At 44.0% G+C, this 17,223-nt stretch overlaps 1 protein-coding gene across 1 annotated transcript; it reads right to left on the bottom strand.

Moving 5' to 3' along the window:
- Positions 1-982: 982 nt before the first annotated feature.
- On the bottom strand, positions 983-6,051 carry gins3 (GINS complex subunit 3). The gene is made up of 3 exons (XM_079267856.1): positions 5,789-6,051; positions 4,712-4,945; positions 983-1,518 (listed from the first exon to the last, which is right to left on the bottom strand). Exons 1-3 carry the CDS (start codon positions 5,957-5,959, stop codon positions 1,288-1,290), a joined length of 636 nt encoding a protein of 211 aa, XP_079123982.1. The 5' UTR covers positions 5,960-6,051; the 3' UTR covers positions 983-1,287.
- Between the last annotated feature and the right edge of the window lie 11,172 nt (positions 6,052-17,223).

Below are 17,223 nucleotides of genomic sequence, written 5' to 3'. Positions count from 1 at the left end.
GATCCAACTGCAAAGCTTTGATTCTTCCGACTTGCCTTCCGGTGTTGATAGAATTAATGAATTATTCATGTCATTAAGATGATTAACAATTATTAATAACGGGGCACCAGCCTGAGGACAGGGACCAATAACCAAACTATAAATGAAGTCTCATAATTAATATTCACTCACAATGTCAACAGTCAAAGTACTATTCCACATTCAGAGTGAAACGTGAAGGTGTTGAGTACGAGCACAGGCCACATATCCAGCTATCATTACAATACACATGCACAAAGTAATCACAGACAGCTTGTTTGCTGTACACGAGTTAGCTAGCTAGCAAGCCATTCACTCTGCTCTCCACGCTTCGTAACGTTATTACTCAGCTGTTCCTTTTAGTAGTTACTGCAAAACTCCTCATTGAGTTCACAACTTCATGTCTCTATTTATACGTAAGCTAGCCCGCTTCAGTGGTTGCAATAGCAAAAGGTATGTAAAAATGGCTGCCGCTCTGACCATCCTGCTACATTACCATCCTATTTTATTTAAATGGTTTGAACACATACGCCCAGTTTAAACCTCTTTACACTGGCTTCTTGAACGTTTTAGAATAGATTTCAAGGTTCTTTTAATTACTTACTTTTTTTACATGTTTTTATGTGAAGCGCTTTGTAACTTTGTTCTGTTAAGTGCAATATAAATAAAGTTATTATTTTTGCCACAACAGATATCAACTACTATAAATAGTAAGCAACAAGAAACTACGTAAATATTGATACTCAGGACTAAAATGTATTGATGGTATTGAGATAATAATTAGTCAACAGGTTCTTTGCTGTTTCTAGTCATCCCTTTATCATCTCCAGTTCTGTTAATAAGCAATTCAGATATTTCTGAGTTGAAGTGCTTTATGGAATATGTTGCCATTTTATGACATCAAAAAACTTTCATACATCCCCATTACCCACCCATACCAACCAGTTTAAAATCCTCAGGTTAACCATCTGTATGATGGAACAGAAAAAACAGGCCACTGTTTGCATTTGTAAAGCTGTAAGAAATATTTGGAATCTTTACTTGATATATGCTAAAACAATCAACAATCAAAACTTCAGCAACCAACTATTCATATTCTTAGATCCAATGATGATCATGAACACACTGTCAAGGATATCTGAAACTCATAGAACTCATCTTGTCCCACCACAGAGAGCGTGGCTCAAAGTTAGAGGGTGGTGAAGTGAGGATGGCAGTTTCAACTCCGAAGTTCTGTCCAAGCACCTGCCTCTTTAAACCGAGCCCGGCTCAGGGCGGCACGTCAGCCATCTTCCTCTTGCGGTAGTTGAGGACGAGGCTGGAGGCGGTGAGTTGCGAGGCCCGGCCCTGCTCCCAGCTCTGGAAGCCGTTGAGGCCGCTCTGGCCCGACGTGAACAGGGCCTTCTCCAGACAGTCCAGGCGCTCCACCAGCGCAGATGTGTCCTCGTTGTAGGCATTCTGGGAGGAGTCCATGTTCCGTCTGAAGCGGCCGATGAACGTCTGGGAGAAGGACAGTGTCAACAGTTTGCCACAAATTAGATGGGAAGACAAAGACAGCGCATGTAGGGCACTGTGTGAGTATTATTGCTGATGAGGTACTTTTAAATCAATGGAATACTTCAACCATAAAATGACTTATTTTTTTCTAGTTTCAGTTACTCTCCCTGAGTTACTTTGAATTCAAGAAGAAACTTTGTTTGCTTCATAGACTGTATAGAAGAAGACACCATTTGTTTGTAGACTCTTTGAAGCCTCGAGTTTGGCGATTTCACCGTCGCTATTTTAGAATATGGCCCTCGCTATCTTGGCTTTTTGCACCCAATGAACGGAAGTTATCATATTTGGAATGCGGAGGAGTGACGAAAAGACACCGGATACAGCTCTGGTAGCAGCAGCAACTTGTCAATCACAGTAGCCCCGCCCTAATGCATACCCTGCTTTATGGTCTATTTGAGGTGTTCCTTTAAGGCATGCTGGTTTTTAAAATCAGAGTGAACTGGTCAGTGGCAGCTGGTCAATAGAGGGTCATGGGGCATGGCCCCACCATGAGCCACAAAAAAAAAAAAAAATTAAGAAAAAAAAAAAAGAATTATAATAATCATAAATTATACAAATTGTCAATATTTGTGTTTTTGAACTATGGAATGGTTCTATGGTTCTATGAAGCAGTTCAGCCAATTGCTGATTCAAGATATAAATGAGTGACATACAATTTAGCCAATCAGTGCCCTCAAATAGATTCAGCGTGGGGCCAGAACGATCTGGCCCCCCTCGCTGTGCGTTCTCGTCAGGAGAAGTCTCTACAGGCGAGCGCCCGCGCCAGCACTCCTCCCCCAAGACCCGTTTGAGAGGAGAACTTTGGCGGAGATTCTGCAGCCAAAGAGCTGATATCAGATCAGCCTGACCTCACAATCAGACAGCAGACTCGCGGGAAAGGGAAGCAGTACATGCGAAGCTTCTGTGCTAGCTGGATGACGTCATGCTTTTATTTAGCTGCATTTATTTAGCTTTTTAAAACAACGGGCACAGATCCAGCACGGACAGTTACGGGAGTGAGGGATGAGGAGGTAAGGAAACATGAGAACACCAGGGTAGGGAGTGAGGGATGAGGAGGTAAGGAGACATGAGAACACCAGGGTAGGGAGTGAGGGATGAGGAGGTAAGGAAACATGAGAACACCAGGACACACATGAGAACTCTGTCAAGCTACATATTAGACAAAGTGAACATCTTTTCTTCTACATAGCTGTCCTCAGTCTCATCTGCTTAACTTGGTCATGGAGGCATCAACATGTAATAGAGATGTTAAATTAACAGTGAAAACTCATCATAGCTTAATTTAACATCAGTATTCATAATTACACGTCATGTTTACTTCTCCTGATCTTTACCTCCTATAACAAGGTCCATAGGGGCATCTCAATAAATGAACATGTTATATTATATTATATTATATTATATTATATAAGTGTTATTTACTGCTTTTTTTTGTGTTGGAATAAATGTTAAATATTTAACTGCCAAGTAATAATGCGTGTTTGATACTTACATTTTTTTTGCATTAAATCATACTGGGATGTTTGCTGAAATTGATAGGATGGCCCTACCTAGAACATGTTCCACCAGCCGCCACTGGAACTGGTGAATTTGATGTTAAATTTAATGTTGAAATTCAGATATGTATATTATATCTTACTTGCCTCTGGGCAAAACAATCTTCAAAAAAAACTTGATCTTAAAAATGTTGAAACATCAAAGATGGTTTCTGGTTCTAACATTTCAGAAGTACAACTAGTATAAAGTCTGTAAACCTAGAAATCCTGATTCACTCCTTGATGTTTTTGTCTTCACAGTGCCCAGGTCATATTTTAAAGTGTAGCTATAGAAATGCAGTTATGCATAATTTACCACTTAACACAGGCGTCTTCATTATCATAACAAGCTAATTTTTCACTCAATCAGTTCGTGGTCGAGTTAATACCTCACATTAACACATTAGCTGAAGAAACGGATATGATATGAAATATACATTTTCTTATAAAGCACTTTCTCCATTTAAATATGTAAAAAAAACCTTGTGGTGTGTAAAGCTATGGAGAACCGCATCGTTCCTCGGTTTCTGTTTGCCCGTTAGACAATGAGACCAGTTATAATCTGCTTGGTAACAGACAGCCAATAGTAGGCCATGTTTTCTGATCTGATTGCACCCCCTAGCTGTAATGTATTAAACAACACAGAATCTGCATTGTGCCTGTTGATCTATGAAGTTTTATAGAAAAGCATCTAAGCTTTTGCACAATGCAATAGTACATTTGACCACACATTCATTGGTAAATTTGAAAAGACAGCCAGGAAACTGTTTTGGGTACTTGCAAGCTTGTATATGTTTCTCTCTCATAAAAACACCAGCCAACAATATAATTTAATCCAATCTGTTGTGTGTGATGGGCTGCAAATCAAACTGTGTGTATCACAAGTTGTGAAATGATCTGACATACGGATTTAAGTGCTTAGCAAACAATAATAAATAAACAAAAATATTCTTTGAGTAAAATGTGACAGTGATCACCTGTGGTTCTGCAAAATAACTAAAAATAACAGTGCTGAAGTGACTTGATGCAGCTGCAAACACTTTTTTAGTTCAAACATTTTACTTTGCGTGTAGCAACACCTGGCTAAAGGAATAGCTCAACATTTAGGAATTACACTTGTTTGCTTTCTGGGGGAGAGTGAAATGAGAAGTTATTTTCTTCTCTCATAACTGCACATTAAATATAGGCAGCAACCTATGAGAGCTTGGCATTGAGATTGGAATCAGTAGAAACAGTTAACCTGACTCTGTCCAAAGGCAACACAAGTCAGCTACCAGCCCCTCTAAAGCTCATTTATTAACATGTTTTTATCTTGTCTGTTTACCAAATAAGTGTAAAAGCGCCTCACTATTTGTGACCCCAGAGGTCACAATCACAAACTGTTTAATAAATCATGGTTAATGACATGTCATGTCGTAAGAAGGATCCCTGTTGGATTTAAATATGTACGGTATTATCTTCCAGTGTAGACTTGAGTACCTCTATAAATGGTTTCATGCCAATACTGACAATGAGGTTTGACATTTGGTACTCCAGCACGTTTTTGTACCTTCTCATGTTAAATTAACTCTTCTACATCAATGACAGTGCGTGTCGCTCACCTGCAGCAGCGTCTGAGCGATTTCGGGGTTCTCTGGGCTGTCAAAGTGCAGCATCTGGGACCCCAGGCCGTAGTAGTAGGGCCCCATCTTGTGCAAGTCCACCACGTTGGGGTCGGCGTTGAACACGGTCCTCCAGCCCTCTCTGTACACCTTGGGAAGCTCCACTGACAACACTCTCCTCTTCTTCTCGTACAGACCCTTGGACAGCCACAGAGGGAGCTCCATTTTTGTGCCCTGAGACAAATTACATGGACTTCAGAGTTATTATTGTCCCCTGCTTTCTGGGGTCCCTATTGTAGGTATATGTTGGTGCAGGCATTGGTTGGAACCCACTGTGTCTCATCTTACAGTAACACGGTTATGTAAAATGCTCTTAATTGCGATTACAAACTGAACTTTTTTCACAGGAGCAGAAAAGCACACTCAGTTATATTGTCCCAGTAAGCCATGACAGTGTGACAGTAATTTCATTATTTACACCATTGCTTGTAAAAATGTTTTCTGTGTAAATAGCCTATTTCCCCTAACTGAATCTAAAGACATAGAAACGAGGGCCTTTCCTTCTGATGTTCATCCATAGGAGACTTAGTGGTGTTCCTATATATATGGACTTCCTATATTAGTTTCAATTACAACCTCAGGTTCCCAGGACAAGTGTTGTGTAACATTACATTAAATATTTCTTATGCAGTAATGGAAGCGGTACCTCATTTGAGTTGTTAAATGTCGGGGTTCAACCAGAGGCAGCCCAAACATATTTCATAATACAGATATCAATTTAAATAAAGTTGCCGTATTCACGTAACGTCACTGAAGTTGAAATGATATTGACGTAAGTGTTATTGATTTTCTTATAAGCCGTAGCGTCACTTTACATTTGATTGCTTCACCTAATGCTGTTAATGCCTGCTTGCAAGCCAAATTTACTTCGCAAAAATAATAATCACTCACAACAAAAATAACTTGCCTGTATCTGGGCTACTTTTAGTTTTATTTCAGATGGACAGAGTTATCTCCAAATACATACAATGAAAACATTCTAAACATCACGACATTTTCTTCGGTAACTCTACCAACCTCCGGTATGTCCTGCGCGTCAGTCGACTTCTCCAGATATCCCAGCCGGGGGAAACTGCACTCTGTCCGGATGGGAAGTCTCTCATGAGAGAGCAAAATGTCGTCAAGAGACAGGAAATTCTCCTCCATCCCCACCCCAGGCTGTGAAGGTAGATATGACTGTGTATCCATTTTGTACCCGAATGAGGTTGAAAGTAGGTTTATGCCAATATATTTACTGAAATATTGAGCAAATAATATCCTTTATTGCGTTCACAACTCTTCTTCCTTCCTATTTTTGGCGCTAGGACCTGTTGGCCAATCAGAGCGCTTGTTGTGAGATCCAGACCAGAGCAATCGGAATTCACATCCATGAGTCGAACTGAGGCAATTGATGGTGTATTTTTCTGCTTTAAATTCTAAAAGTTGCTTGTTATTTTTAAATCGTTTTCTTCAAGCTGTTTTAAATGTAAGTAAACTGTGTTGCTTCAGGGAAAAATAATAATCTTCCTATATTGCATTAGTTTCCAACAATGATATGAATTACAAAATTACATTCGCTTGTTTTGCCTTTAAAAGGCAGGTGCAATTACGAATTTAGCCAATAGAGGTCAGAATATTACCATTACAAATTCAAAGCCCCCTTGTGTAATGTTAATCGGTCATCAAGCTTTTTAAAATAATAATAATAGTATACTCATAATAATCAGAATAATAATAATACAGCTAGATGATCATAATGATAAGTTCTTCAAACAAGCACTGGAATGTCAAGCTTGAATTTCCATTAAATTAAATAGGAAAAATAGAAACTAGCATGCTAAATGCTTCTCTATTGCGCTGCCCTGATCACACTTAACGTTAATCCATGTTGTAATCTTGCATTGTCCCATCTGTTAGGGTAACGTTTTTAATATTATTAATTTATGTTTGTCATGATTACTCATCCTGCAGATTGCACAAAGTCATCAGACAAGGTACTCGGCGTCCCCAAAAAGCAGGCAGATGTCAGATGAAGTAAAGGCATATTAATTAAATGCAGGTACTGTATTGTTGTGTGTCTGAGCTGAGTGGGCGGGCAGGCGGTACAGTGGACCACTGTCTACTGTAGCAGCAGTCTGAGAGACTCATTACATATTTTCATTCTGCAAACTAAACAGACAAGCGCACATAATTTCTCAAATGAGATCATCCCCCTCCGTTAGCTGCAGGCCATGATACACAGGGAACACTGTGTGTCACACAGATAGGCAGTGAGGTTAGCGGTATTATCTGGCTTCTTAGGGCCCGCTGTTATGCACCACGATGTTGATCTCCATCCTCACTGAAGTCAACCCTGTCTGGAACCCTTTCACGTGTCACGGCCTAATCAAGGAGCAGGGACGATGTCAGCACCAACGGGTCTAGTAACGGTTTAGCTGAAGTGGTGCCAGACGAGGCATCATAACCACATAAGTGTTTTAATATTAGGTGTGATATTATGAGGAAAAAAACTCCTATGGGATTGAAAATGTTCTGCCCAAAACAATTTCATACCACATTGGAAGTCCGCCAAAGCTGTTATCGCATGATGGCCAACGCAAATGGCAGCGATTTAAAAAAAATGCTATGAGGCAAAGTCACAAAGCATGCTGATGTTTACCAAACAAGGGAAAAACAACAGAGTGATGACAACAATCTGTCACTCCATGCCCCAATAACTTTATTTGTTAACCATGTCTGAAGTTTTGTTGATGTTGACTTTTTTTCTGAAATAACCAGCAGCTTTAATGTATGTCAGTGCATTCTAACACTGATTGTTTTCTGAATTTAATTGCTAATGCTGCATCTATCAATTTTTGGACAGCACAACCATGACATGATCACCTCAAGTTTTTTACAGCAAACTGTTTCCTCGACATCCATAGAGCAACGTCAGCATCCATTTGGATGCTGTTTAGAATAGAATAGAATTGATACTATCGTTAAGGGGGACATTTGTCTCTGCATTTGACCCATCCCTGTATATAGGGAGCAGTGGGCTGCCAATGACAGGCACCCGGGGGTTCAGTGTATTGCTCAGGTACACTTCGACACGTGACACCAGTCGGGGACTGAACCATGGACCTTCCGGTTCCCAGCTGACCTCTTAACCCAGTGCGCCACGGTCGCCCCCATCATTTACATGATCGTGGCGGTCTCCTTTTAGCGCAGTTTTGGGTTAACTCCACTAACTTCTGAGAAAAGCCCAGTCCTTTAGCTGCTAAATGCTCCACTACGTTCAACAGCTAGTCAATAATTGTCGGTGTGCCACTAAGTGCCGGGCAGGTAGCATACAGTGGGTTTATCAAAGCGTTCTCCCTCTAACAGCTGCTGGAAACAAGGTTGACTGTGAGCGTGAACATAAAATAAAGTGTAAAACCAAAACGATGAGCTGAAAGAAAATGTCCTGTAGAGCTGAGGGGAACTTTCACTTTGTATGTTGTCTTTTGACCCACTGTTGATCAAACCTATTGATTAGTGCAGCTTTAAGCTAACACCGAGGGGCCTACACATACTAGATATATGTTTACAGTTCTCATAATGCCTCGTGTTGCACTTCAAGCATAACATTTTATGAAAAGATCTCATGATAGAGGTCCTCACGATGGACCGCGTGGACTCCATTTTTTTTTTTTTACAGGAAATAGAAATCACTAGCGCAGTGAGTGCAGAACAGGCCATGAGGTGCGAATGGTAGTCCCAATTTATCACATCTCTGTCAGCTTCCCTTTGGAAGAGGACTCATTCCGTTGTGTTAAATTACATACTTCCTGGTTTTAACACATAAAAGTGACTAAAGAGCAATAAAACAAATGGATAAAGTAAGAAGAGACAACTTCCTGCCCATAATCATTTCAGCAAAGATTCCTCAAGAAGTAGAATGATTGTGTTGGGAACTAAAGGAGCGTGTTTGGGTTATCAGCATTTAAGAAACTGAATTCTTGACATCAATAGAATTATTGATGTATGTAACAATTATTAATGATTATTAATATAAACGGGGCACCACCCTGCGAACAGGGACCAATAACCAAACGATAAAACTAAGTCTCATAATTAGTAGTCACTCATAATGTCAATAGTCTGCGTATGACTATACATTCAGTGACAGTGAAGGTTTTTAAGTTCGAGCACCGGCTACTACATACAGTCTTATCAAATACATATGCACAAGTAATCACAGACGACTGCTCCTGAAAGTATAACAGAGTTTATTGAATCAAAATAATAAATGATCAAATCAATTAATATTGCAACCAACAAACATTATCATACAATTTTATATGCCTAAACTAAAGAATGAATAAAATGGATGAGGGTGTATGTCTGTGTGTGTATGTGTATGTGTGTGTGTGTGGGTCTGTGGGTGAACAGGAAGGAGTCTTACAGCTACGCTAAAGACTACAAAGATGGCGGCGTCGAGTGACGCTGGCCAAAGGGGAGGGGCCTTAAGAACTACAGCTAGAAACTACAAAGATGGCGGAGTCGAGGGACCCGGACAAAATGGCAGAATGGGGCTGCTGTGCGTAATTCACGTTTGCCTGGGCAGCACGTGATGTGAGGCGCTCGTTTGAACGAGGTTCCCCAGGGGTAGAATTCGGAGCTGTGTGTGTGTGTGTTTCGTGAAAGGAGGAAAGAGAAAAAAGGTGGGGGCTCATGAATCAGACTTCTGCGCGCGGTGCGCGTTGTAGTGAGCCTGAGTTGGCTGGCTCTATCACGCATAAATATACCGCTGTCGTCTTGAGAACTGCCGGTAACTTATGCCGTGATAAACCACGCACCTCAGCTCACTCACCGAGTCGAGTTAATGAAAAGAGAACTTCCACACGGAGTGGAAGACAATGAATGAAATTAATCCCAAAGAAACAGTCATAGTTGATACACAAATACAGCGGCGCTTCTCTGCGCCGTAATGATTGCGTAATACCTCAATATCACGCGACAGTCTTAAACACACAAAAACACGGGAATATCAACATATAAATGAATGGCCTGAATTAAACTTAAGTTAATTTAAGCTAAGCTATGCCCAAATGCCAAGAATCTTACTTGTAGATGCTTCGTTGCAACGTGGAAGTGTTTGTGGCAAAGCTGTCCGTTTTCCTCGTCGGGAAGGGGGACAGGGGGGAGCTTGCGGGTCGGCGCGGCTTTGCAGCGGGCGCTGTGTGTCGCGCGGCGGTGAGCTGGCGCGGCTTCGGTCCGTTAGCGTGGCTCTGGAGCAAACGCAGGTCCGGTCTGTACTCGCTGCAGGGAGAACAGTTAACTTCGGATGAGACGACGTGTCTGCGCGTCTTGCCGGGAATCCTCGGTCACGAGAGGAGCGAGGCTTCGTCGGGCTCCTCTGTGCCGGTTTGTGCACAAAATAAAAAGAAACAAAAAGCAGAGAACGGATCGCTGATGCGGATTCGTTTCGCGGGCTGTTTCGTCCAGCGAAATGGCTCGTGACCTGTCAGGGTTTGAGGGTTTGAGTAGGGTTGAAGGGCCGTTGCTTCCTCGTGGCCTCGTCGTGCTGGAGGGGGGGGAGGAGAGGCCGATGTGTCTTCATGCGTCCAGGACGAAGGTCCGGGCGAAGAGAGCGGTTGTGTGCCTCCTAACTCAACCGAGGTCAAAGGGGGAAAGCCTAGAAGTGTGAACTAAAAACAGTTTTATAGAACATCGGCTGAACCACAGGGGTCCTGGGGTCTCTTGGCTCTCGGCCAATGAGATTGCCGCGGTTACCATGGTTATTTGGGGGGGGGGGAATTCACACCTGAGTGTGAAATCCCTTTGCTCTCCTCAAACTACAAGTCAGGATGAGACCTTTGCTTGAAAAAGCGAAGGCCCGATTGTCTTTGTCCACAGCACATGTTTAAGCCATATGCCAGAGCCCAACATCCCCCCTTTGTTCTGAAGAGCGAGATGTTGGCTTCGGTCTTTAGAGCAAACCAAGGGCTGGCATGTGCATCCATGTGGTGGGGAAACCTGAAGAGGTGAGACAGTCCAAGTGTTCCTGAGACCAAAAGCAGTGGTTAAAACAGGCAGTGTTCATTGTTCATAGAGTTCAAGGTTCATAATGGTCAAGTTCATGGTGTTCAAGTTCAGAGTTCATTGGCCATAGTGGTCAAGTTCAGAGTTCATTGGCATCTGGGCAGATGACTAAGGTGGCATCTGGGCAGATGACTTTAACTACTTCTACCTACATCTACTATCATACACAATTCAAATCATAGGTGAGCAAAACATTATTCCCAAATAATTCAATCGCTATTATGATGTTGTGATATTCTAGCATTGTGGCACAGTGTCAAAGAAAGTAACAACCCAAATAAACAAAACAAAACACAAAAGAGAGAGAAGGAAAGAATAGAAAGACAAGAAGCAGGTGAGGGGCAAACAGTGGTTACTGGTTCAACTCCTAGACAGGACTGGAGTCCGTCGGCGGAGCAGTCGTAGGTTGGCTACGTGGTGTTATGAATAGGAGGGAATCCAGTTTAGTCTGTCGCTTCTGGATCTATTGGTACATGATATGTGCGTCTACCTCTCTCTAATCGGTAGATTTAGAGCGAGTCCTGTGTCTAAGTTTTGGAATCTATCGATATTGGAGTTGCGTTTGCCAAGACTATAGGCCAGAGGTACCTGTGAGGGTTGCATAACAGTAGTGGTAGCAGATTTACAGATTTCGTTAGCACGGCTAGTGTGACTAGCTAGGCTGGTCTCTCGCTGCTCCAGCTGTTGACAGCTGAGCCTTCTCGGATGAGGTCCTGGGTTAAATCTGACTGCTACGGCAGAGGTTATGTCTTCTTTGGTTACTTCTGGTAGAGTCTATAAAGCATGCAAAGGGTTCTCTATGAGAGTGGAGCATCAGTTTACAGTCACAATGGTTTGTCAGGTCATGCAACTGTTCTGGTTGAAGTTGGATGTGTTCGCGGTTAGTGCATGTCTACAGGGTGAGTTGAAGCATGCAGTTAAACGTTAGTAGTCAATAGTAAGCTGCCATTCTGCCGGTTGGTTTCGGCACTGGCGAGATTAGAGTGTACTTCCTGTGAAGTACATCTCTCTAAGTTTCTGTTGTCAGAGATCCACCCCCCTCGCGCTGTTCAAGTGGCGAGGGCAGATATCCCCACGTTACCGCCAGCACTCAGGGCAACGTCGCGAACAGTTTCACTCTGGAGTGTGTCATGGCGGGCTGGTGATATCTCCCTCCCCCCACCCTCCTAATTAGAGATGGAGACAGGTCCGGCGCACAGGTCAAGTTCAGTTACCTACGGCACTGGCGACTTGACAGGACCGGGCGATGACTCGGCTGAAAGAAGGCGGTGGCTTCGTTGAACAAGCTGGAGGTGGCTCATGCTGAGAGAGCAGGAGAAGAAGGCTTAGTTGACGAAAGGTTTTACGAGCTAGGGTGCTCGAAGGGCCTCTAAGGTTGTGGCACCCTAGAGGTGTATGCGAAAAGGTGGGGGAACACCTGAGGCTCGTTTCTGACCCGGAGTCGGGTAGAGCAAGAGTGTTATGACCCCCCAGTAGGACTGAAGAATATGTATAGATTTATACATAACGGGCATTGCCTTTGCGAACAAGGTCGCCCAAGAAGGTTGAAGAACGAGGTGCGAAATTGGGAGTGGTCGTTTCCGGAAGTGTGCTGAGTTCTCTTCCCCCCCCCTACCACGTCGACTTGGCAGCAGGGGGAAAGGTCACTTGGCTTAGTCAGGTGGGCTGCGAGTCAGCGTTACCTGATGGGTTGCCCTTGAGGGCATCTTTCACCCCCCTGGTTCCGTTGGTCTTTCGACCGCCAGGGTCGTCTGTTCCTCGGGGGTGACCAGGGCTCGCTAGGCCAAGTCCTCTCGTCGTCTTCCGACGCTAGGTCGGAGTCGCTCGACTGTTGGATGCCTAAGACTATGGCGGTGTCTTCGTACCGATTTGTCGGCCGTCCGCGTGTCTTCCATGCAAGTTGCGCATATTTCCTAATCTCTGGCATGGTGAGGTTACTCGTTCTGCAGTGCATAGTAACATCGTATCTCACGTTGTCGTGGAGATTGTGCAAGAATAGCGACTTGAAGGCATGGTCTTCTTCTAGACCTGGGGCGTTACGTCCTTGGAAGTACGCAGATCTCAAGCGCCTGAAGTAGTCTCTCGGAGACTCTAGCCTTTCCTGGGAAATGGCAAAGGCGCCGAGGGTGGCAGAAGCTGGGTCGGTGTACAGGGAGTACTCCTCCCTAAGGGCGTGACAAAGGGATGAATAGCGGTCGCGGATGCTCGGCTGGAGCGTTTCAATGAAAGCGTGGACGCTTCGCGCAGTGGTTTTCCACACTAGCTTTAGCTTTTCGCGCGATGAGGGGCGCGATAGGTCGAGGAGGCAGTGATCGATCTCCCTAAGGTAGTCATCGATGCTCGAGTCGTGATTATCGGGATTGAAGCGCTCTACGTCTTTTACCAGAGACTCAATCTGTCGAGTACGCAGGCCTCCAAGGTTGATGGGGCCTGGGCCATCCGAGTCGTCTGAGTCTCCATACTCGCGATGGTGGTAACGACTATCATCCTCCCTCCCTGAGGGGGATGGGGTCAGTTCTTGTTGTGCGCGTGAACCGCGTGGAGGATTGCGTTCGCCTGAGGTGGTTTTGAAGCCACCTGGGCCGTCTAGGACCTGGTGTTGGTCCTCTCTCCTCCTGGTTGGGGAAAGCGTTTTCAAGAAATGCAAGGTGGTTCGGGTCTCGGGGAATGAGGGAGCCGAGACCAAGAAATGACTGGGCTGAAAGGCTCGATAGGGGGTAGCAGTACCTACCGGGGTTGCTGGAACACCTTGAAGCGCTTTCAATTTGTCATCACTCTCTGATGCTTTAGAGAGTTCTAGGTTGACCTCTCTGAGGTCACTGCGCAGGCTACTATTTTCTGACTGTAGGGCTCTACAGTCACGTGACAACTCCTGAACCTCTGTTCGGAGTGTCCAGATCTCGCGTTGCTGCTCGTCGCTCTGTGCCCGGGTTCGGGCAGCTTGCAGCTGCATTTTCTGATGGTAGATGAGCAGTATTTCGCCGATTACGTTCTGAATCAGGCGCTCTCTGTTACCTGCTGGGTTATTTACATAAGCCACCAGCTGCTCTAATTGCTCGTCGCATAGGACAGCAGTGTATTTTGCAAAGTACTCTCTTTCCTTTGCTGTGAGTCCGAGGACATCAGCCACTGCATCTCGTAATGCGGTGTCTTCTGGAGCTACAGCTCCAGGAATGGGGGATTTCTCATCGCTCATTCTCTCTAATGAGCACGACTCCCAGTAGTTGTTAATTCCCTAGTGTTAGAACGGAAACTGTTAGTGTTTACGGTTCTCAGTGAAATGTCTAGTTCTGTAACTTAGGATTTCTACTATTAGATGTTTATTACTGTTAGTGTTACGGTTCATGCAGGCGCACAGTGAAATGTCTAGCTCTGTGACTTACGTTTCTACTGTTGCTGCTCTGAGGTATCACTACTGCTTTGCAGCCAAAGGTGCAAAAATGCTAATGTGGTTTAGCACTTTGGGCCTGTGACAGCTGTGTGTAACTTCTTTGGAGGGATTTAAGAAAACAAGCAAGGTATTACAAATAAACGATCAAATCTACTACACAGCTGGCTGTTAGTTTAAGAAATGAAACGAATAATTAAACCTGGAAACGAAATAAAATTTCGAGAAGGGAATTAAAGATTAAGATTAAAAATCTGGATTTAAAATCAAAAATTTAATTACAATAAGACACGATTTTGAAGATCAAAGCCTACCTATTTTGGGAAATAAGTTTCAGGAATTTGGATCATTCAAAAGAAGAAGAAAAAATAATTTTTCGAAAAAAAATATTTTTTGGAAAATTAATTATTCAAAAATAATTATGGATTAATGTGCATATATACTGTAACAAAACTGGAATAACGTATCCTCACACGGGGCACCATTATGTTGGGAACTAAAGGAGCGTGTTTGGGTTATCAGCATTTAAGAAACTGAATTCTTGACATCAATAGAATTATTGATGTATGTAACAATTATTAATGATTATTAATATAAACGGGGCACCACCCTGCGAACAGGGACCAATAACCAAACGATAAAACTAAGTCTCATAATTAGTAGTCACTCATAATGTCAATAGTCTGCGTATGACTATACATTCAGTGACAGTGAAGGTTTTTAAGTTCGAGCACCGGCTACTACATACAGTCTTATCAAATACATATGCACAAGTAATCACAGACGACTGCTCCTGAAAGTATAACAGAGTTTATTGAATCAAAATAATAAATGATCAAATCAATTAATATTGCAACCAACAAACATTATCATACAATTTTATATGCCTAAACTAAAGAATGAATAAAATGGATGAGGGTGTATGTCTGTGTGTGTATGTGTATGTGTGTGTGTGTGGGTCTGTGGGTGAACAGGAAGGAGTCTTACAGCTACGCTAAAGACTACAAAGATGGCGGCGTCGAGTGACGCTGGCCAAAGGGGAGGGGCCTTAAGAACTACAGCTAGAAACTACAAAGATGGCGGAGTCGAGGGACCCGGACAAAATGGCAGAATGGGGCTGCTGTGCGTAATTCACGTTTGCCTGGGCAGCACGTGATGTGAGGCGCTCGTTTGAACGAGGTTCCCCAGGGGTAGAATTCGGAGCTGTGTGTGTGTGTGTTTCGTGAAAGGAGGAAAGAGAAAAAAGGTGGGGGCTCATGAATCAGACTTCTGCGCGCGGTGCGCGTTGTAGTGAGCCTGAGTTGGCTGGCTCTATCACGCATAAATATACCGCTGTCGTCTTGAGAACTGCCGGTAACTTATGCCGTGATAAACCACGCACCTCAGCTCACTCACCGAGTCGAGTTAATGAAAAGAGAACTTCCACACGGAGTGGAAGACAATGAATGAAATTAATCCCAAAGAAACAGTCATAGTTGATACACAAATACAGCGGCGCTTCTCTGCGCCGTAATGATTGCGTAATACCTCAATATCACGCGACAGTCTTAAACACACAAAAACACGGGAATATCAACATATAAATGAATGGCCTGAATTAAACTTAAGTTAATTTAAGCTAAGCTATGCCCAAATGCCAAGAATCTTACTTGTAGATGCTTCGTTGCAACGTGGAAGTGTTTGTGGCAAAGCTGTCCGTTTTCCTCGTCGGGAAGGGGGACAGGGGGGAGCTTGCGGGTCGGCGCGGCTTTGCAGCGGGCGCTGTGTGTCGCGCGGCGGTGAGCTGGCGCGGCTTCGGTCCGTTAGCGTGGCTCTGGAGCAAACGCAGGTCCGGTCTGTACTCGCTGCAGGGAGAACAGTTAACTTCGGATGAGACGACGTGTCTGCGCGTCTTGCCGGGAATCCTCGGTCACGAGAGGAGCGAGGCTTCGTCGGGCTCCTCTGTGCCGGTTTGTGCACAAAATAAAAAGAAACAAAAAGCAGAGAACGGATCGCTGATGCGGATTCGTTTCGCGGGCTGTTTCGTCCAGCGAAATGGCTCGTGACCTGTCAGGGTTTGAGGGTTTGAGTAGGGTTGAAGGGCCGTTGCTTCCTCGTGGCCTCGTCGTGCTGGAGGGGGGGGAGGAGAGGCCGATGTGTCTTCATGCGTCCAGGACGAAGGTCCGGGCGAAGAGAGCGGTTGTGTGCCTCCTAACTCAACCGAGGTCAAAGGGGGAAAGCCTAGAAGTGTGAACTAAAAACAGTTTTATAGAACATCGGCTGAACCACAGGGGTCCTGGGGTCTCTTGGCTCTCGGCCAATGAGATTGCCGCGGTTACCATGGTTATTTGGGGGGGGGGGAATTCACACCTGAGTGTGAAATCCCTTTGCTCTCCTCAAACTACAAGTCAGGATGAGACCTTTGCTTGAAAAAGCGAAGGCCCGATTGTCTTTGTCCACAGCACATGTTTAAGCCATATGCCAGAGCCCAACAATTGATAGATTAAAAAGATCAAAATATAGCGGCTCCTTTTCCACACACATACATACACAGCCCGTTCTCACTCCAAAGTTGTCAAATACGGCAGCTTGGTCAGTCAAATGCGCCAAATGACGTTCTACGTGGCCAGTTATGGTGGGAGTAAAGGAGGAAGTCCAAGAGACACAGCACCATCACTCAGGAGGTCTGTGTTTGTGTCCCATGTGAAACCTAAAAGTCTTATTTCAAATTACATAACTTTATTAAAGTTACGTTTTACTAACCCAACCAAGTAGTTTCCAGTGAACACTGCAGTTCTTTTTGAAAATACATCATTTCCATGTAATGTCCAAAATTGACAAGCAAAACTGACACTAGAGGGGTACCTAGAGCATCGGAGTTTGAAGCGTAGGGCCACTGACAAGCTGCTGTATTTGGGAATGAGAACGTGTTGACATACACACACACTTCTAAGAGCTGGATTCCTCAAGTTACACCCCAAACAAAAGATGGACCATGTAGCATCTGCTGTTGGAAAAAACAAAGGATGCCCTGATGCTG

This window comes from Melanostigma gelatinosum (assembly GCF_949748355.1).
Source record: "Melanostigma gelatinosum genome assembly, chromosome: 1".
Taxonomy (NCBI): domain Eukaryota; kingdom Metazoa; phylum Chordata; class Actinopteri; order Perciformes; family Zoarcidae; genus Melanostigma; species Melanostigma gelatinosum.
This window is presented reverse-complemented; position numbering and strand designations above follow the sequence as displayed.

Bases quoted from the DNA above. Each gene is read 5' to 3' on its own strand.
- gins3 (XM_079267856.1), bottom strand. From the start codon at position 5,959: ATGGATACACAGTCATATCTACCTTCACAGCCTGGGGTGGGGATGGAG. The intron at 4,946-5,788 runs GTTGGTAGAGTT...AATTTGTCTCAG, and splicing joins ACGCGCAGGACATACCGGAG to GGCACAAAAATGGAGCTCCC. The intron at 1,519-4,711 runs GTGAGCGACACG...TCCTTCTCCCAG, and splicing joins TCGCTCAGACGCTGCTGCAG to ACGTTCATCGGCCGCTTCAG.